General features: G+C 36.5%; 1 protein-coding gene across 2 annotated transcripts; it reads right to left on the bottom strand.

Annotated features, from left to right (window-relative positions):
- Positions 1-1512: 1512 nt before the first annotated feature.
- Positions 1513-24335, bottom strand: LOC111513485 (bifunctional 3'-phosphoadenosine 5'-phosphosulfate synthase 2). 2 transcript variants are annotated; one of them, XM_074171106.1, is made up of 8 exons: positions 24231-24335; positions 13988-14278; positions 9742-10065; positions 8624-8875; positions 5208-5444; positions 3624-4028; positions 2549-2834; positions 1513-2342 (listed from the first exon to the last, which is right to left on the bottom strand). In XM_074171106.1, exons 1-8 carry the CDS (start codon positions 24231-24233, stop codon positions 2242-2244), a joined length of 1899 nt encoding a protein of 632 aa, XP_074027207.1. In that variant the 5' UTR covers positions 24234-24335; the 3' UTR covers positions 1513-2241. The 2 variants fall into 2 exon arrangements, with proteins under 2 accessions (XP_074027207.1, XP_023025472.2); XM_023169704.2 differs by lacking the exon at positions 24231-24335 and adding an exon at positions 18409-18503.

Raw genomic sequence — 24335 nt, forward strand, 5'->3', positions numbered from 1 at the left:
CGTGATGTAATACAAAGGCCAAGGCGTGAGCGCATTTGTGGCGCCGAGGTCAAAAAGGAGAAGGAGTGGCAGCAACTATAAGTGCACCCTCCCACCTCCCCCACTCCACCTCCAACAGCAAGGGCATTTCCTGCGATGGGCGCCAAAAGCTCCGCTTTGAAGAAAGGCAAGGAACCGGCTGCCCATGCAGGAAACCTTGTGCACCTCCACGGAGGGAACCCCAAGAAGGTTGAAGAAGCTGTGCAACGACAGTAATGTTGCTGCACCTTCCAAAACATTCGCGGAGGCCACCGTAAGACACCTCAAGGTTCCCAAAGGGAGTGTGTGTTCGACGAGTCTTGACCTACACCTGCCAATATAAAGGAGATGTCTCCTAGTGACCTGTCCACCTTCCTGGAAAGAACAGGATGGAGGATGACCTAGGAGGACAACTCTTTGGGAGGATGTACAATGGGTCCCGTGTGGTCTCTACTCTACAGATACAGAGCTCTCTCTGCTGCTTTCACAATGAAGACTTTGGTATATAGGCATACCTCGTCAAAACTGATTCTGTGATTTTGACTTCCTCCAGTAGCCTGACAAAATGTTTTGGTCTTAGTATTTCTAATACTTTATTCATCTTCTCTCATATTTTGTCAACACATTTTTAGACAATTCAAATGAATAATAAGTCCACTATTTAACAAAATATTGTATATTTACAAAGGACGATTTCTTACAGTCAATTGGAATACATATTTTTTTTACTTTAACTTAAGTAAGTTAGAATAAATTTCTATTAACAATCCTCTAGAAGTCTCCTTTAAAATTTATGCTTAGATGCATTTATATTCACTTGTAGCAGGGGAGCCCACGATGCAAAATGGGGATTTACTCGAGCGTCATTGAGACATATTAGGTTGCAAAACTTGGATGATAAGAAAAAAATGTTATATAATATATACCTTTTCATCGGTGGGGGAAGCAGCTATAGATTTTTGAATATGTAAAAAAATACTGTTGCATGGACATACTCGAGCGCCTCAGATATTGATAGCATCAATGCCCTACGTATTTTTAATAATGTTGGTATGTTAATCTGATCCTTTGCATGATGTGGGCGGTTGTACGTAAGGGTTAAAAGTGAAAAGAAACAAATTTAATCGAGCGTGTCAGATTTTCTAAGGGGGTGTTAAGTGCAACAAAAAAAAGCTCTCATTCAATAATCTGACGATTATGCAATTAGAGACGATGCAATGAGAGACGATATGTGCAAAAAAAATTCGTCATTTTGAAATACTCAAGCGCGTCAGATTAAGATATATATGGTTCATCTTTATGTTTTAGACGTGCTGTCTCATAATCTGACGATTATCTAGAGGGATTCGCTTAATCTGACAAAAACAATATTTTTAATTTTTTTTTTAATTCATTGAACTTAATTAATTGAAAAGCTCAGGAAATAGCATGCAAATAAATAAGTGTATATTTTTCAAGTAGAATACTTGTATTTATAAGAAAATAATTTTAAAGAAATGCTCAAAAAAATTTAATTTTTTATAATCAATTGAATAATTAATGAAGAAAAGAGAAATGAAACTTTTTATGTTTTTTTTACCACTTTTATTTGTAACTAACGTTACTGCAGTTTCGTCCTATAAGGACATTTTCAAACTTATACAATATATAAGGACATTTTCAATGAATCAGAATTCAGAGTGGGGACAGAGTGAGAGAGTAATAGATACAGAAAAAGCGAGTAGAGAAATAGAAACTCGGAAAGAGAAATATAGGTATCACACAGCTGCACGCATTGAATTTTGAATTATCTCCTTCAAAATAAAAAAAAATTAGCTACGCTCGATAATGTCGAAATGACGTTATTTTTTTACAACTTTGCTACCCTCCCCTTTCTTTACGTCACTCTCAAATTGTCAGATTACTGGAATATACACTCTTTAGCAGGTAATTAACTCACCCTATCTTAATCTGATGCGCTCGAGAATTTCTGATGATCAATTTTTTTTACTAATCTGATCCTTTATCCCTCACAGGCGGCCTTATATATGGGGCTCATACAAGGTATCTCCCTGTGTATTAATCTGCCGCGCTTTAGTAAATCCCGAAATCCCCGCTTGGGCTTCCCCTATTATTGTAACCATTTTTCAGAGCAGTACTTCTGGTGAGTGGTTATAAGTATTATAATTTTTGCTTTTTGCATTACTAAATACGTCATGAATCTATTCAAAGTTAGAGTTAAAATTACGATTTGATGTCTAGAGATTGGTAGTAATCCGATATGATTTGCCATGCTTTCGGGGCCATGAAACCTTCTGGTGGATCTTCTCCTGTTCTTGCAAATTCTGAAAAAAAGTTTTACTCGATTTATTAATTTATACATTTTGAACAAATGCATTTTGAGTTTACGAAGTTTTTCTCATTCAGATCATCTAAAAGAGACTATTATTTTGGAAAAAAGTATAAAGCTTTTGTAGAGGTTACCTAGCCTCTACAAGGTTACTGATATAATCAGTAACCTCTACAGTAGCTGCTAGAAAAGCATACTCACTTCGCATTTTGGTTCCTGAGATAAAATCGAATTCGTCCTTCCTTTGTGGTTTGAAGAAATCCATTTTTTTGTTTGTCATGTCATATGCTGCCACTCTAAATGGAATGATTTCGAGAGAAGTTAATCCGGGAGCCATTTTGAGAACGCGCCCCCCATGCGTGGCTTCATATAAGTTTCCATCTATTGAAGCGTGTTTTCCTTGTGGATGTGGCACCCCTGCTGGATCTCTTCCTACTATGTAGTGGTTGGCACCTGCTACCATCCTTGCTTTTGCATGCCATTGGACCTGGATTAGGGGTAGTTTATAATTAAGATACTTTTTATTGTACGCTTCATTCCAAGTAAATTATTTATTGATTCTGAAGTATATCATACAGAGTATATCGTACAGTGTTACTATATTTTGGGTTTGAAGATCGTCAATTTTTAGATTTTTTCCTGGCGTTTCGCTGACGCAAGTGGCTAGCTTATTCACTGGTTCATACATCTTTATTTCATCACCGATGACTAAGTATTATGACTGCGTAAAACGTATTCATTTTCACTTAGGTAGTTTGGTGTGTTAATACCGTACCTGGATTAGGTAAATTGAGTAAAGCGGTTGTATGTTGACTCAGGTAGTCTGATGTGATAATATCGGTACCTGGATTAGGTAAAGTGTCAATAACATTCGTCGACAGTCTTTTACCTGCATGCTGTTTGCTATTCTTGAACTTCTTTCTAGTATCTGGGCAAATAGAATTATTGTAACGAATTGAATTGTTAATTTCAGTACCAGCACCTCATTTATATTATACTCACACTGGTTTTATTTCAGCTATTTTACGTTTGACTGGGAAGATACCTTCAGTCCAGAAATCAATTTATGAGAAGTACAAGAAGTTGGGTTAGGTAGAATTTTTCTACATCATCTTCTCCAAATGGTTAGGATTTTTTAGGCCTCAATAGTTCAATAAAGTCTGATTCAATTTCAAGAGGAAAGAAAATAGTCATAAGATTGGAGAACGATGCTTTTGGACAATATTTGGTTAAGGTTATCTTTTTGTAAAGTTTAAGTCAATTGTAATAATTTTACCTCTGTTGGACCCGCGTACATCATAGGACTGGGAAAGATCGCCAACACGGTACTGTCTTTATCCAAAATGCCCTGTTCAAGCACTGCCTGGTGCTGCCTCATGCGTATTTCTAGCGGAACGTCGTCGTCTTTCGTCCAACCACCTAAAGGATTCAAGAGCAGCACCGGCTTCTTGTACCCCCTTTGGCGGAGCTGCCTATTTGTATCAGTCATCAGGAGTGCATGCCCGTTGTGAATGGGATTGCGAAGTTGGAAAGCAAAAACAGCGTCCGCCTTCATTTCCTTGAATTTCCCTCGGAGTTGGTTGGGAGTCAAACGGTATTCGTCTAAATTGTCGTTCCATTTTATGGGTTTCATAACTTCCAAGTCGCCGCCTACCAACCAGTCGCCAGAGTCGTAGATCATCTGGAATAGGTAAATCCCAATTTCAATGTGAATAGTTACTCGTTAGGTTTTTTATTCTATAAAATGGAATTCAAATAGACATTGGTCCACTGCACCGTAAGGGAAGCAAATAACATAAAAAAGAGAAGAAGAAAATATATACTTCTCATTTGTTATGTCAGTCCACCTCTTATTTATTTCCTTACTGTATCAATCTACCAAGTTGAGTCGGTGTGTGATTTTTCTGTAATTTGAATTGTTAGGTAGTTAACGCTGATACAGTATAAGCAAATGTTTCACTAGTGATTAATAAGTTTTAGGAATAGGTTTTGTTGTATGTAATCCAGCTATAAACAAAGTTTATGCTGAGGAAAAAACGAATATTATTTTCTTAATTCAGTAGATAAACACGTAAGAACGATATAAATGTTAGATACTCAAATATTATTAGAAAGCGAGAGTAAAATTGCGAATTTTACCCGTGTTTGTATGCAATAAAAAACTTCTTTCTCTCAGATATTTTCCAGCTAGCGTTTCATTTACTCATTGAAAGTTAATCTTGGAAGGAGAACAAAAACTGAAGCTGATGTAGAACATTCGACTAGTAATTGGAAGAAGACTGAAGCAAGAGCAAGCACGATAATCAAACAATAACATGAAAAAAATAGGCAGTAAAAGAGTGGCCTGTTTCAAATATCAAACATTTGAAATGAGGCCAATGTCTTATTAAAAAACTGTAGATGAAATTACAGCTTGGGCTTATCAACTTTTAGAATATAATTTTGTGTGTTCTTAAAAATGTATAAATATAGTTGTATATTATGTATTTATTTGTTTTGAGAGAGATTTTTCTTCCAATGTCTGAAAGTTACTTCTTTGCATGATCTACACATTTTTGTAAAGGGTTTGTTTTGAAATTGATTGCTGTCTTCTTTTCTTTAGAAGATTCTTACATTTTTGTATATAGGTAGAGAAATAAAAAGCCCTTTTTTCCCAAAAATGAATCTCTCCAAATAATACACCCCTTTAAATTGATCAATATATCGTCAGTTGGAGATGGAGATGGAAAGAGGTAAGTTTGTAAACAAATGAAATGTACCAAATCTACTGCAAAGGTGTTAATGAAGTTGGTTACTTATTTACAAAATCGCAGGAAGGGTTGTGGTTGAAACTAACATCAAATGAATAGCGTATATTCACCTTGATGTATGGGTGACCTTTATCTGTAGTTCCAAACTGCCTCGCTACTCTTTCTTCTTTTCTGTGATGGTAAATTTCGGGATTTCTCATAACTGCATACAGCTGGTTATCATAATACAGTGAAATTGCGTTACATCCTTCCAATCTCTCTTTATCGCTCGTACCAATGGCTAGCACAATAGGAATGCTCTGGCTGATCCTTTCACCGTCTTTCTCTACGGTATTGAAATGCAAAGCCTAAAATAATAATGATATGATTAATGATATTTATTGACCATTGCCTACATATAGTAGGTCATAAAATGTTATAAGATTAGTCCTCAGGACTTTTTTTCATAAAACATGGGACCAAAAACAAGAACGTCATTCTGATTCTGAGCAGGGTTTGCCAAGGTTTGAACATAACAAACCTGAATTTTTGCATCGATATGTGAGAATGGATGAAACATGGATCTATCACTTCATTCCAGAACCAAAACGATCGTCATCTGAGTGGTGAACCTCATTCAAAGTGCCTCAAAGCACAACAAACGACTGGAAAGGCTATGCCCTCGGTAATTTGGCATGTGCGTGGTGTAATATTCATCGACTATTTTGAGGAGGCAAATATCATCAACAGTGAATATTGTATAGCGTTGTTGGAGCGTTTGAGACCGAAATTGCAAAAAAACGACCGCCTTTGGTAAAGAAAAAAAAATTGTTTCATCAAGAAAACGTACCCTGAAACAAGTCAATCAAAACCACCGTATTCGCCAGATTTGGCTCCTAGCGACTACTGGCTGTTGGTATACTTCAAAAAATGCTCACTGGTGGGAAATTTGGCTCGAATGAAGACCTGAAACTGAGGCCTATTCTGTGGCAAACGATAAATCGTTCTACAGAAGTGGTATTGAAGCTGCAATTGTATGGCTCTTGATGGAGATCACGTTGATGAATAAAGCTAATTTTGAACAAAAAACCGCGTTTCTAAATGCGTTTCGCAATGCAGATGATGCCTGTCTTCATTTTCATGAAAAATTATACAGTGTATTTGATCGCTGCGTGCCAAAATTCTAGATAAAAATAATTATCCAGCCTTCTTCGATGGTGCATTGATAAAGAAAATTCGAACTAAAACAAAATTTTGGTCTAAATACAAAAAAAGGGCGACATTCACGCTTTTCACGAATTCAAACGTCTTCGGGCAGGCATCAAAAGAGCCATTAGATCAGCTTATAAAAAATTTATTCAGAAAACTGAGAGCAAGATTACCCATAAGTCCAATAAGTTTTGGTCATTCAATAACATGTCAAAATATACGAATGGAATCGGAGATAAAATGTTACATGAAGGCACGCTACTCGATAATCCCTCAGATATTCTTGATGGTTTTGCAGATTTCTTCAGTGGTTTTTATATAGTGTCAACATCAAGTGACCATGCGAACAACAGTAGTGATATTCCCAGCTTAGTAATCAGTAAATATTACTGGAGTTTTTTTCCAACACCAAATCGTTATTTTCAACACCTCGACACGTGTTTCGATCACCAAGTGATCATCTTCGAAGAGGATGATGAAGATGATCACTTGATGATCGAAACACGTGTCGAGGTGTTAAAAATAACGATTTGGTGTTGGGAAAAAACTCCAGTAATATTCATTACTACACCAAAGGTTCCAAACAGTGCATCATAAAAACTTTAGTATTGAAGATGTTTATCCTACCCTAAAAAAATAAAGCCAAAATTTACTGCAGGACCTGATCATTTTTTCCAGCATTCATCATTAAATATTGTGCCTCTGCTCTGGTTGAACCACTAACAACCCTAATTAATATATGCCCGAAAACATCAACTGTAGCATCAATATCAATCAATCAATATTAAAAATGTTCGAAAGTCTGCCAAATTTTCAAAAAAGGAGATAAAAGTGAGATAAAAAATTACAGACCAATTTCTATCATATGCAACTTTAGTAAAGTGTTTGAGATGCTTCTTCTTGAAAAGACAAACTATTGTTATGTCAGCAACATGAAAGGACGTTCAACCACCACCAATCTTATAACAATCACTCAATGTATTCCAGGGGCTACTGATTGTCAGGCTCAGACTGATGTCATCTACACTGATTTTTCTAAAACGTTCGACATACTTGACCATGGTATTCTTCTCAACAAGCTTTCGACGTTTGTGTTATCCAATCCATTACCCTCTTCAAATCGTATTTTTACAACCGTAAGCAGTACGTCCAACTCAATGGCCTCAAATCTGTCGAATATATAGTCACATCTGGTGTACCACAAGGATCAAATCTAGGACCCCTACTGTTCAATATGTTCATTAATGATGTCGGAGCTGAGATTGATGTCAATTTCCTTTTATCCGCAGATGCTTTGAAACTGTATCACAATATAACATGTTCTAATGATTGGGAACGTCTGTATTTAAATCGCTTTGCTACATGATGTCGGAAGAATAATCTATCTCTCAACATATCCAAAAGTAATGTCTCACTAACTAAAAACGAACTTGAATTTACACAACTACGTCATGAACAATCAAGTTCTGGAGCGTCCTGACACACTCACTGATCTAGGTGTTACTTTTGATTCATCCCTCTCTTTCAACAAACATATTGACACTATTCTAACAGCAGCTTATCGCATGTATGGATTCTCAGTTAGAAATACAAAAGACTTCGAAAAAGCTTCAAGATTGAAATTACTTTATTTCACTTTTGTTCGATCTAGGTTGGAATATGCATCTGTCGTGTGGAGTCCCTACTATCAGCTTCATATAAATCAACTAGAAGCCCTACAGAGGCGCTTCCTTAAATATGTGTCTTTTAAAGTTGAAGTCACGTATCCTACTGTAGGAATACCCTATTATGAATTGCTTGTAACTCACATTTTTTGTGGTATCGAGGTAAGGCGTGAATATTATTCATTTCTTTTTTTATTCAAGATCATAAACAATATCATCACCTGCTCTCAACTGTTACATATGTTGAATTTTTGGGTTCCTAGACGGTCATCTAGGAATAGTGTCACATTTCATCTCAACACCCCGCGTACAAATATAATGAAAAAATCTTAAATTCATACAGTGTGCGATTCCTCTAATTCTGTTAGTCATGTCCTAGATATATTCAACTGCCAGATTATACAAATCAAAAGACATTTACTAGCTAACTGACAGTTCTGTTTTTAATTTTTTTTATATAGATTCACAAATTATATTATGTGAGTACATATTTGTAAATGCCCCTGTTACTCCCTATTCTGTAATTGGGTTCATCCTGTAGAATAGTGTATGAAATAAATAAATAAATAACTCTATTTTTATGGGCTAAGAACACTGTCTCCATTATAAAAATTGATGCAGGAGTTAATATCCGATGATTGATGAAATCTTTAATAAAATTCACTTGCTCATACCTGTAATAATTCGTTTTCTCTCATGAAGCCTTTCAGAGGATATGCCCACCCTTCACTTAGTACTTGAATCCACTGCAGATCCACCACTCCTATATCGAGTTTCGGGTTTTTTTCAGCTTCGAGTAACGTTTCTTTCAGTTTATGTTCAGGAACAAATAATTCTGGAACAGTGATATCATGCTTCCCGGAAAACACATCTCCATTAGACATCCCATTCACTTGGGTACTGTCCAGATATTTTGGTATGATTTCCTAAAAATATTGTTATATCATTTCCAAACAATCAGGCAACTAGCTACCTGTTTGACGTCAGATGAATTACATAGGTCAAACTGGAAGAACTTTCGATGTACGCATGAGAGAACATAGAAACAGCTTCCAGAATGGAAACATGAATTCAACGGTCGTTTCGGTAGTTGAATTGATTGATTATCTGATTGAACTGGAGAGTATCAAAATGATTGTGAATTATGTTATTCAAAATTATCGTTTGAGGGACCTATTGTATAGCGAAAAGCGGTTGTCGAGGTTTTTGTACTTGAATGGGTATTATTTATTTGTGAGTTGTCTTCATATGTTGTATTTGGATGTTGTATTTTTATTTTAGACTCGTATTTGTATGTTGTAATGTAATTTGTATTTGTATATAGAAATGTAGGCGTTCAATGTATGCTATGTATGTAGGCTATTAATGTACTTGTATGTTGTATTGTATTCGTAATCGTATTTATTATCTGTATTTTGTATGTGAATCTGTATTTTTATTTCGTATATTATATTTAATATTTCATATTCTAATTTTGAATTTGTATTTATATTTTGTATCTGTGTTTTGTATTCTGGATTTTGAATTTGTATTTTGTACTTGTATTCGTATTTATATTTTGATTTTAAATTTTATATTTGAATTCTGTATTTGTATTTGAATCAATTAATCACCTGATTGAACTGGAAAGTATTATACTTTAACTTATTCAACATTATCGCTTGAGGAAGCGATAAACACATGTAGAGGTTTTTGTAACATCCTCTTAGCGAATATCTTGCAGTAAATTGTATCAGTTATCGAAAATTAATTAATAAAATCTGAGATATGGAAACTTTCCAGTTATATTTACGTTTTCTGTCAGCATCTCCAGAACTAATTCGACGGACTCCGCTATGGATGCGCTGACAGTTTTCAGGACCAATTCCGGATGCTCTGGTTTTTGGTACTCTTGATCGATTCCAGTGAATCCTTTGATGAGGCCTTGCCTAGCCTTCTTGTAGAGGCCCTTGATATCTCGCTCTTCGCAAACATTTAAAGGCGTATCAACAAAGACTTCGAAGAAAGGAAGGTCGCTATTTTCATGGATTTTTCTAGCCATCTCGCGATCTGAGGCTTGAGGGGAGATGAAACTGCATAGGCAGATGTGTCCTGCGTCGGCAAATAGTTTTGCTACCTGTGAAAGGAGGGATGTTTATACTAACTACTAAGTACGGGGACTATTAAAAAAATGAGGCGAATTTTCAAATTTCGTGGGCTACATTCCATTACCAAATTTTTAACTTTTTGGTCTTGTTGTATACTGTTCACAGTTTACATTGAATGTAACAACAGGTTATGGGTCCCGAGTGTTCTGTATCTGTGGCTGTATCTGTGGCCGTGGGTGCCACTTGGTCCTAAAATTCTCAGTCCAGCCGCTTCCTTGGCTAAAGAGTCGGCAATGCGATTACCTTTACTCCTTTCGTGCCCTTCAATCCACCTCAGGATAATGTTATTATCTACCGAGGCTTTGGCTAAATCTTGGTGGCACTCTAGTGCTAGCCCTGAAGTAACACGGTGTCTGTTCAAGGCTAATAGTGCTTGTCTGCTATCAGTGCAGATTGTTATGTTTTTGCCCGAAATTCTTTTCTTGGTTATTTCTTTTGTGGCGATTGAGATACCAGCCAGTTCTGTTTGGACCACGCTGGTATTTCTTCCCATTCCCCATTTGATCCTTAGGCTTAGTGATCTGGAGTACACTCCACATCCTGAACCTTCTTTGGTTTTTGAGCCATCTGTATAAATCCGTATTGCATTTGTAGCATCTGACTCTGTGTTCTGCTTAATTTGTATTTTGTAGGGTTTATTAAACACAAACCTGGGTTCAATTGCATCACTTGTTGCCTGAAGCAGAGGTTGCGCAGTAAGCGCTTCCCGCCACAGGCCCAGCCTCAATCGACCCATTCCTACTTCTAGGTTTACACCAGCCGTGTGCAATCGTAACATGGCCATTAACGCAACCTCCTTAACGAACAGATCCAGAGGGGTCAGACCCGTGATTACTTCCATTGCCGCGGTTGGTGTTGTTCTCATGGCTCCTGTGATGTTTAAACAAGCCAGTCGCTGTATTTGATATAATTTTTGGATGGCCGTTGCTTGTAGAACTTTCGGTCCCCATGCAATGGCTCCATACGTTAACATAGGTCTTATTATTGCAGTGTAGATCCAGGCGACTACACGGGGTGAAAGACCCCATGCGCGTCCCACTGTCCTCCGACATTGCTCATAAGCCACGTATGCTCTTTTTGCTCTACTCTGTAGATGAGAGTTCCATGTTAGCTTCTTGTCGAGGATAATACCAAGGTATTTCACCTCTTCAGAGAAGTTTAGTTGGCTTTTGAAGATTTCGGGAGGTTTTAAGCCCGTTAAACTTCTTTTCCTGGTGAAAAGGACCATCTCAGTCTTCTTGGGATTGATCGACAGTGAGTGTTCCTTACACCATGTTTCTATCAATTTGAGCCCATCCTGCACTCTATCGCACAGTGTGTTTACAAATTTGCCGGTCTGCAAGATAACTATGTCATCTGCGTATGCAATTGTGTAGAATCCATTTTTGTTAAGGTGATTAATTAGGGTATCCGAATTAAAGATTGGAATGCAGATTGGATCGATAATGAAGATTGGAAATTATTGATTGTGAACGAGAACGGAGGTTATCAAAGTGCAAAATTGCGGAGGACAATAAGAAATTATACGTGCTGCAAGGTGAAGACAACTACTTTGCCTGGTCAGTTAGAACTGAAGCCAAGTTGGTGAGTGAAAATACTTCGAAAGCTATAGAGCCAGGATTTGGAAATGATATTAACGGTCTGAATAATGACAAAGCTCGTCAAAACAGGAAAGCAAGGTCCTTGATTTTTTCTTTGGTGTCAGATGCTATTTTAGAAAACATAGGAGATATATAACTTGCAAAAACTATCTGGTAAACGTTGATAGGATTATATGGTACTTTTACATTGCTACATAGTATAATTACCATAAAATACATGACAGGGTTAGAGAAGACAAATGATATGAATATGCAAGAATATTTCTCAAAGATGCAAGGCTTGAACAGAAAACTTATTCGGGGAAAAATTGAGCTTACTGACCAAACCATTGCCATGTTATTACTAGCTGGACTTCCTTTGGATCAGTATTGAGGGTTGGTTTAAAGTTTGGAGGAGAACGATAACTTGACGACTGCTGAGGTGAAATTATTTCTTTGTACCGTGGAACTACATTTTGAAAATATTAAATTATGAAGTTCTTTTAGAAAATCAGAATCTTCAAGGTTGGAGTAGACAATTGTAAATACACCGTTTTTCAGTTTTATTACAGTATACAGTGCATTTCTTTAATGCACCCCTTTTATTTTTTGAACGAGTCAAATTTCCCAAATTTCAAAATTGAAATTTGGGACAATGAAATTAATTCATGCATATTTATTTTGAAGTGAAATTAACAGATTAAACTTTCAAGATGGCGACTGGGACGAAAAAAAATTAAATGGACAGGGGTCTTGTGATACATCATTGTGAAGATCCTGATGAATACTTCACATTCCTAGAATATGAAGTCAATATCTTCACCTACTACAAAATGGTCAAACATTTAATAATTTTCTGAAGACAATTACATTATTATCGATATTTCTAGAAATATTCCTTTTTATCTGCCATATGGCAATTCCAACAACCCGATAAGGTTTATTAAGTTATATTTTGTTTAGTTAGAATATTCTAATTTAGTTTTCGGTTTTACTAGTAGAAAGGTACCACGTCAACAATCTCTAAAATGGTCAAATCTCGTCCATTGGAAGAAAAAATTGAAGCGATTTTTATTTACGGTGCGACGCGTAACTTTCACGAGACCGAAAGGATTTTCAATGAACTTTTTCCGAAAATATTTGAGGGAACTTGTATCCAAATTCACAACTACCGGTAGTGTACATAACAAAAAGTCCCCAGGTCATCCGTCCATTCCTGAAGAACAGCAACTGCAAATAATTGGTGAGATGGTACTAATTCCTGAACAGTCTACCTATTCCGCAGCAAATGTATCATCCATACGAAATTAAAATGGTACACCAATTAACTGAAGATGACCCTGATCGAAGAACAGAATTCTGCGAATCATGACGGAAATCATTGCAAGGAATCCTACCTATCTCTACAATATTTGTTTTAGTGACGAATGTACATTTTTTTAACCGGCAATATTCACAGACAAAATTGCCGTTATTGGAGTGACACCAACCCTCACGTTTTCCAGGAAACACATACCCAGTATCCAGAAAAAATTAACGTTTGGGCAGGAATATTGGGAAACCATATTGTAGGACCTCTATTTATTGATCAAAATTTAACAGGGGAATTGTATTTGAATATGCTGGAAACTACTGTTGACCCTCTTAAATGGTCGAAGCGAATCCTAATGAATTCGATATGGATATGGTATTCCAACAAGATGGAGCACCACCACATTACTACAGACAAGTAAAAAATTATTTGGATTTCCGGTCGTTGGATTGGCCGCCCAGTCGCCATCTTGAGAGTTTTATCTGTCAATTTCACTTCAAAATAAAGTATTCATGCATTAATTTCATTATCCCAAATTTCAATTTTTTTAGTTGACCCGTTCAAAAAATAAAAGAGGGGGGGCATTAAAGAAATTCGCTGTATATTTTCTAAAACACTAAAAATATTGCTGGTCACATTATAGAAAATTTTAAATTTTGAACATTTTAAAGAACTTTATTCAAATTGGGTTTTTAAAACTGTGGTGAAAAAGTATTGGAATTTGTTTAGGAGTTAATTTCATGACAAATAGTTCATATAAACGAATGTCCGAAAATAAATTGTTCCAAAATACAGGTTGTTGGACTTTTCTGAAAAAATCCTTCTATGTATCAATACTGTAAGTATCCATTGCAACAACAATAAATGTAATAAATGTAACAAATAGCAAACATCGCAAACAATTAGCTGTTGTTTTTCAATGCACAACTACTTACTCTTACTTACTTTTCGATTTCATTATTTTTTGTTGATCAAATAGAACTACTGAAGTTTTTTTACCTCTGCAACCCTCCTGATATTCTCTTTTCTATCTTCCTCGGAAAATCCCAAGTTTTTGTTCAATCCGTGCCTCATGTTGTCACCATCGAGGCTGTAAGCTGCCAATCCAATAGACACGAGGCGTTCTTCCAAGGAGAATGAAACTGTTGTTTTTCCAGCTCCTGAAAGCCCTGTGAACCATATCGTGCATCCACGGAATCTGTCATTCCCATTTTTTCCCATAATTCGACTTCTTTTTTCACGGGACACATGATGGGATTGTAGTTTCACGTTGGTTGCTTTTTGGATCTCCTGCAAAAAGAAAATTAAATTGAAACGGTTTTGGAAGGTTTAAAACGTATTGAAAAGGTTACAAAGCTTGATTTGAACGATCTACATAAACGATCTACGACAACAGGAGACGTTCATGATCAGGTACTTTCCAAAGGCAAAATCCAACCAATACAATGGTTACTGTATTGTGGTCAGCGGCTGGTGAGGTTCACTATAACTTTCTGCAACCGGGTCAAACCATCACAGCAGTGGTCCTTCTGGACCACTTTTGCAACCACTGTTTTACGACAACAGGAGACGTTGAGGACAGTGGTTGGACACCGATGAGCCACCTAGGCACTTACCAAAGGCAAAAACCCACCAAAAAAGGATCATGGTTACTGTATGGTGGTCAGCGGCTGTTGTGATTCACTATAACTTTCTGCAACCGGGCCAAACCATCATAGCAGAGTCCTGTTGGATCCCAGACCTTTCGTAAACCACCATCTTGTCAAGCACTTCGATATTTTTCCCACCGGTAGAACTTTCACCAATCAGGGCCAGGCAAGATAGCAAGCACACCATTTTTGTGTTGACGGAACAAACGGGCAAAACTTTTGAAACAACCTTGTAACTAGTATGTAATCTCCTCCAATTATCTCATAACATCAAATTGTATAGAGCTGTTGAACCACATATCAGCTTGAATAGCTTTCTATATTCCCACAGAAATCCAAGCAGTACTAGCAAGAGATATCATCTAAAGTCAGCAATTAGGATCTTGAAGTGGATTTTAACAACAAATAACGAAATCATGACACAGTTAAAATTCATTTAATTTCCTTGAGAACTTGTATTGTCTCTATGTCAGATCACTCGATATTTGTGAGTGAGATCACTTTAGTAAGTGATCACTTATATGTGATCACTACCTGAATTTATTCAATCAAGTCAATATTTATTCATCATTCACAAATATTTTTGATATAATATCACTTATATAGTTTACAACACATGTTACACAAACATATTATTTTCATACTCTTTCAGGGAGTAAAAACAACTTGTTACCATAAAGTCTTTGACTTTTTTCCTGAATTTGAGCAAATTTGTTCCACTTCAGATGCTCTGCGGTAATAAGTTAAAATATTTCGCCCCGGCATAAAGTGACGAACCTTTGTACTCGTTACGGTTTATTGTTTTCTGGTGGAAGTCGTTTCTCTGTCTCGTTTGATGAGAGCGAATTTCCTCATTTCCTAATGGGAATTTGTATGAACGTAGGTCAATATTTTGTAGAGATGAATACATGGTAATGTGAAATTTTTTTGTCTTTGAATGTTTACTTACAAGATCCTCTGTATTTGAGATCATTGCATTATAAAGATTTTATTTATTTCTGATGGGTGTCCCCAAATGGTAATATTTATATAATGTGTCAATTTTAAAACTTACTCACTATATCTCACGAACACTATATCTCACGAACGAAAGCTGATATCGAAAAATGCTTGAAACTGTTTCTAGGATAGTAAGGAGGAACTAAAGTGACATGAAAGAAAACTCACCCCCATCAACCCCCTAGGCCCCACCCACCAAAACTCAAAGAGTTTACATTGCAAACCCCTACTTGTGGATACATCATTGAAAAGATGATAAAAAATTATATCCGATGGTATAAATAATAATTGTACAGGTTGAAACAATAATTGTGAAACTTTGGCTTAAATGGAATATTAAGGTTTTTTTTGGACTACAAATTTATTAAAAATGTCAATTAAGTAAATGTTCAAAGTGGGTTCCATTGTTTTGTAAACAATAATATAGTATATTGTCAAAGTCTGCACCTACTTTAATATCAGCCTTCTTACTATGACTTTTTTATTTGTAATGCTACCTCCCGGACTATTATTTCAAATGATAAGTGTCCGTCGATACTTTTTTTGTTAAATAAAAATTTAATTTGCCGTTTTTGCAAAACAACTTGGAAAGATCTGTTTTTTTTTGGGTTCTGTCAGAGTCAATAATTTTTGGTTTGTTTGAGACTTTTAAATGTCATTAGTTTTCATCATTTGTACGATCTGTACTGTCATTCACCTGTAGTTGTCACGATAGTTTACAGTATACCTGAGCGCGTGGAGATAATTTTCATATTTGCTTCCCAGAACCAGTATTATTTAAAAACATATTTCATGAAAGGTATCCGGACAAAAATGTGAGTCTGTCCGTCCGCGATTTAGTTGAAAAGTTTAGAGAAACGGGATCAGTGCAAAATAAAAAAAGGAATGCCCCGAAATTACTGAATAAAGCAACCCAAATGAGGTCCTTGGAGCAATGGAGCCTACTGCATCAACACGTCAAGTATCTGCAGTGACAGGACTTTCACATGAGTCGGTTAGAAAGGTGTTGGAATTACATAAGTTTCACCTGTATAAAATACAAATTCTTCAAGAACTAGGCGATGATAATCCAGACCGACGAATTGAGTTTTGTGAACTCATGACTGAAAGAATTCGCATTGTACCGAGAATATTAAAAAATATTTGTTTCACTTTTATGCTGAATGGTAATGTAAATAAACAAAATTGTCGGTACTGAAGTGATGCAAACCCGCATCGATTCAGAGAAGGTCTCACTCAATATCCTGAAAAACTGAATGCCCTGAATTGGGCAGGAATATTAGGCGATGGGTCCCTTGTTCATACCAGGCAATTTAAGTGGCGACATTTATCTCGATATGCTGGAAAGCACCATCGAACCTTTAATTGTGCATGAATTAGAGGACCAAAGGGACGACCAAAGCAACTTCGCTGTAGACGAAGATTTGCTGCACTTCCAACAAGATGGAGCACCTCCTCACTATGCAGCTCCAGTTAGGCACTGGTTGGATACTAATTATCCGAACAAATAGATTGGAAGGAGAGGTCCCATTGAGTGGCCACCGAGGTCACCAGACTTGGCGTCACCTGACTTTTTTCTGTGGGGTCACCTCAAGTCAGTTAAAACTCAACCTGCGTCACTTGGGGAATTGCGAGAAAGAATTACGCAAGTATGTCGCTCCACTACTCCAATCTCTGTTTGAAATCTGTTTTTCCTAGAAACGGTTTCGATATCAGCTTTCGTTCGTGAGATATAGCCCATTGTAATTTTTAAAATTGACACAGTGTATGAAGCTTAGAATAATACACTAGGCCCTAGCACCAAACGGTGCTAGACGACCGCCGAAATAAAGTGAAAGAGATAGCAAAGGTAATGAACATGAACATTTTAGACGCAATAAATCCCAGTTTTGGGGTCGATAAATGATGAAACTTGGATACACCGTTATACGTCCGAAACAAAAATACAGTCCAAACAGTCGGCTGCAAAAAAGTAAAAACTGTTTCTTCGGCTGGGAAAGTGATGGCGACTGTTTTTAGGGGCATCAATGAATTTATTTTGATTTTTGATTATATTAAAAAAGGAACAGCCATTTCAGGAGCATACTACGCATCATTACTTGACAAGCTGAAGACAGGACTTGCAGAAAAACTGCCACATTTGCAAACGAAAAAGAAAATCATGTTTCACCAAAACAAAGCCCCGTCTCACACCTCGCGGTTGCCATGGCGAAACTCCACTCATCATATCTAGCCTCAAGCGACTTCTTTTTGTTTCCTCATCTGAAAATTGCGCTTGAAGGACAGATATTTTCGTCAAATGAATAGGAAATTACGTTTGTGAGCAATTATTTTGCAGAGAAAAAACGCCGAGTACCTACTATTTGGACGGGTTACAAAGATGGTATAATCAGCGGAATAAGTGTATAGAGTTGAGAGGAGACTGTGTTGAGAAATAAACAAGAATCTGAAAAACCCTCGTGTTTGCCTAATCAGCTGTTGCAAATTATAACGAAAATTTTGTTTGAGCATTCCGTTTTGCATTTATAATGCGCGTTTATTACTTTTTACTATTTAGAAACAGATTATGGGCGAAATTTGAAAAATCGAAGACTTCTGTGGAGGGAATTCCCTCTATAATTTCATTACTGAAAACGTTTTAGAAATAGCGCATTCTTAGACCGTAACAAAATTCTCTCTACCATTGGGTAGATTCCAATTGTAAAATCTTATGCAAGGTGTGTTACGAGATCACATACACGTAGTGTGATGACTATAAAAATTGCGACATACCCAGTTATGAATGTTATTTCCACCTTTTCCCATACTTCGCTCAAAATACGTGGTCGACTTGCAATCGCGAACGTTTTTTACAGACTATGTTAGCGAAAGTCACCGGAACATGAAACGGATGGGTCCAGAGAAAGTTGGACGGTAGTTTCGAGACTGAGAGGTATTAATTGCCGCGTCGATGATTGGAATATCGATATTTTTCAAAATAGTAAACATGGTGTTCGGACTTTTGTTGGCAAAAAAAGATACAGGATTGAAAGGATTATTTCGATCTCGTTGTTATTTATCTTAAACAGGAAAAAATCATTTGAACAAATGTACAAAATGTTCTCCTTGAACCCCCTGACAGTAAAACAGTTTATTTTCGAATGTTTTTGGGGTAATGCTGGCACAAGTTCTGGTAATTCTGTCCCTAAGTTACCGTATTATCCCTAGTTGCGTAACAATAACTTTCGATTTGATAATGCCTCAAAGAAATTAATCGGGAGGAGTCAAATTCGGTGAACGAGCAGGCCATTCCTACAGACCGAGCCTGCCAATCCACATGCCTTTGTATGTGTGATCCAAATAATCCCTCACAGGCCTAATGATGTGGGGGACGCGCTGCCATATTGGAAAACCACTCAACAACTGGATTTTCGAAATCATCCTAATTGTTGGCTATAACCAATGATATGACATTTAGTTTTTTAGGAGTTTTAGTGTCACTGTCTCGAAAATTATGTGGGTTCATATCTGACCAATCTCGCACATTTTGGTGATTAACATTTCCGTTAAAAAGTACATTCGTCACAAAACCTGTGTGTAACCTGTGATGACTGAGTTTGGAGCTGTTTTAATCCTCTTTTGGTTGCAAAGTTATATACGAATTATCATTTTCACTAGTCTCCAATTCATGCACCAATAACTCCGCCCCGGTTATCCAAATTCAAAACAGTAAAGGTAATTGTAAAGAGAATTGAAAAATATTTCGAGCGATGGCCACAAGACACCCCTTCTATTTGAAACAAAAAAGTTGAGAACGCCCTCTACGACGAGTGATGACACATTATTGTCCGCACTTTTTACACCTTTTACATCTTTTTACATCTTTCCTTAATCAGAACAAAAATGATGTCTCTCGACGAGCGTTTCGACAACCAAATTATTTATTTTCTTTCTTCTGTATTTCAATCTTACAATAAATTGTCGATTAAAATGTCTTTGTCAGAGATATTTGAATCTTCAAATATATCAGTGATTTCGTCTTCAAACGTGTTAGATGCAATTGAGTAGTCTTCAGATAGCAGTAACTATAGTGAACTTCACAACAAGAGATAATTGAGATATTGCCAGTAGTTACATGAATATGAATATTACTGGAGTTTCATTCCAACACCAAACCGTTATTTTCAACACCTCGACACGTGTTTCAATCACCAAGTGATTGAAACACGTGTCATGGAACCGTTTCCAGGTAGAAGATTGCTTTTATGAACAAGAGGAGGGAATTGCTATGTATAAACCCTTGTCTCCCTACCTGGCAAACCTGTTCGTGGCCAAATAAAATTCAGTATTTCCCTAGGATATGAAATTTGGAACAATCATGAAATACAACACAATTCAAAAAACTAAAATTATAAAAAAAATCACATCAAAGGTGCTGCTTCGTTCCCTCCTGTTCATAAAAGAGGACATATGCCTCATTGCTCACAAGTGATTTTGGCGAAATTGGGAACACGTGTGAATCGTTGTATTCATGCCACGTGCCACTATATGGGTGTCTGCAATATGCTGTGTAATGTCCGTTGTAAGTAGTCCCACTGTGATTTGAAAGTGCATATAGATTATAACGACAAGGAGCCATATTGTCTGCTGCATAACTGCTCATATTTAATCCATCTGAAGAAAAGTCAATGGAAACATTCAATTTGTCTCTGAATCTTTCCGTTGGAGAGAATATTTTCAAATGAATTACTAAAATACGGGGAAACTTATAGATTGATAATGATTTTGTACATTTTCTCTTTTGCTTGCACCTCGAACACATTGGTTTTTCATCTCCATCCAGAGTTTCCACTCTTGTGAAAGAATCCAAGCAATGCGGCCAGTTCTTTGTGGTATGGGTAGAGACAAATCCCAGAAAGGATCAAAGGTTACTGATGAGTGTCCACAGTGTGTGCACTTCATAGTGGATTTTAATTGACCAACGAAATAGTCTACAATCTTGGAGTTGTTCATTTTCAAATATCTCTGCCAGGACTCTTGTGCTTTTCCGTTATCGGTCAATTTTTCGTCAATCTCAGTTTATATCGGTTCAGGTTTCTCAGTAATTCTGTTGAGGTCCTCATGTAAACCTTCTAAAAGATATCGAAGGAAGTCGTGAGCGTCTTGATGGGCAGAACCCATGAATCGAGAGGCAAATCTTTGAATCTGATTTTTGAAGTAGACTGTGTTGATTACTCTATCAGATGAATCTTCTGACCACAATTAATTGATTACTTCTGCGAACGCTTTGATTAAAACACCTTTCATACTAGAAATACTAGTACTGATATCTTCCATGCATGTATCCTTCTTTAGGTATTCCAGCAACCATCCCGTGTTTGATAAACATTGGATTATATTGTTCATATAACAGGTGTTTCCAAGATTTTTCAAACCATTGAACCCAAGTGTATTTACTGAAGAATGTATCACCGATTTATTGTTGCAACTACATTTGCCACTACTATCTTCTTCTGAGTAAACACGGATACGATGATTCACCATTTCTTGCACTGTCTGTACATGCTGATATATTTTGTTCATGGAAAACATTGGTAATTAACTTAGGGTTTTTGATTGAGGAATTGTACCTAAACATGAAGCTGCATTTCCTCTTTGAAATAGAATGCTGATTTTTTGTATCAAAAAAGGGGTAGCTCTTGGGTCATTTGTCTCTTTGGATATGCTAATGTCGATTTCACGAATGAACTCCAATGCTTGGGGGCCTAAGGTACCAAATGTTTCGATTCCTATTGCATAAAAAATGAAATTATCTCCCAAATAATTGTATTTCCGTGTTTTTGACAATTCCGCTGATGAAGCTGCTGCACCGCTGGACACAGAAAGGTTTGAAACTTAACCTGTTGGAGAGTGTGGAAATAAACAAAAACTCTCAACAGCTCATGAACGATTAAACTGAATTGAATAATTCGCCATTATTGAATCTGTTCATTTCCAGGTAAAAATAGTTAGGTATATTTTCAGGTACACTTTCAAAAAATTTATTGATTTTGTTAATGAATTCATACCTGACCTTTTCAGGTAGATTCATTATTTAGGTAGACGAGTAGGTACTAGGTTAGAATATAAAATGATTGTAATTCAGAAGTAAGTCTCAGGTATGCTTGAGGAAGCTATTGTATAGCGAAACACGTGTCGCGGTTTTTGTAAAATCCTTTATGGTGAAAATCATACAATAAACTTTATTGATTAGTTTTTTACTATGGATTTTCATCAAACATCAGCCAGTTTTATTCAATTCAATAAGCTGAAACTCAACGTGGAAAAATGTACATGTATTTCGTTTTATAGAAATCATTCACCCATATTGTTTCAGTATTTGTTGAATAGTATTGAATTGAATAGAGTAGAATATATCAAGGACCTTGGAGTATACTTTGACACAAAATTGAATTTCAATCGCCATGTTGAATATGTCATAAATAGAAGCAACAGAACACTGGGTTTCTTCAATAGAATGTGCAGAGACTTCAACAACGGAGCCGCTATTAAAACTATCTATTATGCATTTGTTTATAGCAAGTTGAATTTCGCTAGCATTATATGGAATCCTTGCTATAATACATTCAAATTGCGTTTAGAACGACTGCAAAATAGGTTCGTTAGACATCTTCATTACCGAATCACTAATGTCTATGTAACTCACGGTATTAATCAAATCCGTAACTATTATAACATTCAGCCTCTAGAACAACGGAGAATCACTTCGGATCTAGTGTTTGGCTATAAAATTTTAACGAATCTTATTGACTCGCCTGAGTTGATAGCAATGATGTCCTTTCATGTACCCCAGAGAAACACAAGGAATAAATATTTATTAGCTACTTCCACATATAACACCAATGTGGGGAAAAACTCTCCAATAAATAGAATTACAGACTCATTCAACAGATACTGTTCCAATTTGGACGTTTTCTCCATGTCCTTACAAATGTGTAAAAGTAACATAAGGAAAATATTCAATTTTTAATCATTTATGTTTTAGATTAAGCATTTAGATCATTTACCTGTTGAACGCCAGTTTTGTTAGCACAATCTGTATTTTAGTGGATACTTGTTTGGGTTCTCTTACCTGTATGTGTCCCGAATTTAGAATAAATAAAAATAAATGAATAAATAAAAAGACGAATATATCTCAGTTCCATACCACCAATATACGAATAACTTTGGAAAGATTTTCAAGGTGGTATTTAAAACAAGTCTTACACTACAGAGCCTTTTAGGAAATCCTAAGGACAAAGTCGAGAATTCGGAAAAATCTGGAATTCACTAAATTAAATGAGAACTGCGATGCAAAATATTATGGACAGACTGAAAGATCTATTAAAATAAGATATAAGGAATACTTAGCACACCTACAATATGGCAGACCAGGAAAATCAGCAGCCGCCTATAATATTTTGCAAAAAACCTTTCTATAAACTTCAGTTCATTAGGATTAGTTGGACAAGTTAACAACAACAGGCATCTAGATGCCTATGAGAATGTAGAAATATTATGAATAACGATAGTGAACCGATACCTTATAGTATACTATATAGCTTGTTGAAATAATATTTTATTATCAGATTTACCTGACCGTTAGGTAAGGCCTTTGGCTCCTATCGAGCAACCTATAAATTGGTAGCAAATTGCCAAAAACGACTCTCCTCGATAGGAAGAATCAACAGATTGTCTCTGGTCTGGATTCCTGGCTATACTGGCCTGGAAAGCAATGACGCTGCTGACTCTCTTGCAAAGGAGGGAGCTGCAAGCAGCTTCATTGGACCAGAACCTGTCATTGGCATCGCTTTGGGCTTTGCCAAACAAACATTGAACACCTGGATGGCAAGAAGATTTATGAACTTCTGGCAGACTCTTCCAGGATTGGCTCACTCCAAGGCGTTTATTCACCCTTCGAAGCTTCATACCAAACAGTTGTTGGACAATAGTAGGGATGAGCTATGATGTCTAACAGTCCTTCTCACAGGTCACTGTCATTTGAATCATCATATGCAGAGACTCGGACTGTCGGTAGACAGTGTCTGTCGCCTCTATTTGAAAAATGATGAAACAGCAGAGCACATACTTTATTCCTGCCCCGCTGCGGACCGAATCCGGTTTTATTTGATCAAGTATGAATATATGTGAGCCACAATAAACCCTTGCGGGTTGCGATGGAGGTTTGAATAGAGCCACTCACTTTTGACCTAGGCTAACCTAACCCAGATGAGGCAATATTGTGGAATTAATTTAATACTAGTGGATAAGGCAACATGTAAAATTAATTTCAGATAATTAAGACGCAGGTACGTAGCAGAGGTATTCAATAGTGTATGTAGTTTGGTTTAATCTTCCTCTGGAACATGATCACTTGGTGATTAAAACACGTGTCGAGGTTTTAAAGGTTTGGTGTTGGGATTACACTCCAATAATATTCATTACAACACCAAAGGTTCCAAATAGTGGATCACAAGAAGTTTAATGTTAAGCTTAGATATTTTGTATATACTGTCGGGAATAGGACATTTTTCAAAGATTCAAATAGGACGATTGAAGGTTTGACAAACACTCACCATTTTCTTTCATTCACTGTAGTGCTGCTTCCGCAAATTTAGTTTCTTTGTAAAAGTTTTAACGCAGTTCTCTTTTATAAATATCGAATTTTACGCTACTGTGCA

Source organism: Leptinotarsa decemlineata, unplaced genomic scaffold (assembly GCF_025532065.1).
Source record: "Leptinotarsa decemlineata unplaced genomic scaffold, Ldec_3_MD MMD2_tig00000008_RagTag_RagTag, whole genome shotgun sequence".
Classification (NCBI taxonomy): Eukaryota; Metazoa; Arthropoda; class Insecta; order Coleoptera; family Chrysomelidae; genus Leptinotarsa; species Leptinotarsa decemlineata.

Bases quoted from the DNA above. Each gene is read 5' to 3' on its own strand.
- LOC111513485 (XM_023169704.2), bottom strand. From the start codon at position 18,441: ATGGGAAAAGGTGGAAATAACATTCATAACTGG. The intron at 5,445-8,623 runs GTATGAGCAAGT...TTATTATTTTAG, and splicing joins GAGAAAACGAATTATTACAG to GCTTTGCATTTCAATACCGT. The intron at 2,835-3,623 runs GTAAAATTATTA...CCCCTAATCCAG, and splicing joins TGTACGCGGGTCCAACAGAG to GTCCAATGGCATGCAAAAGC.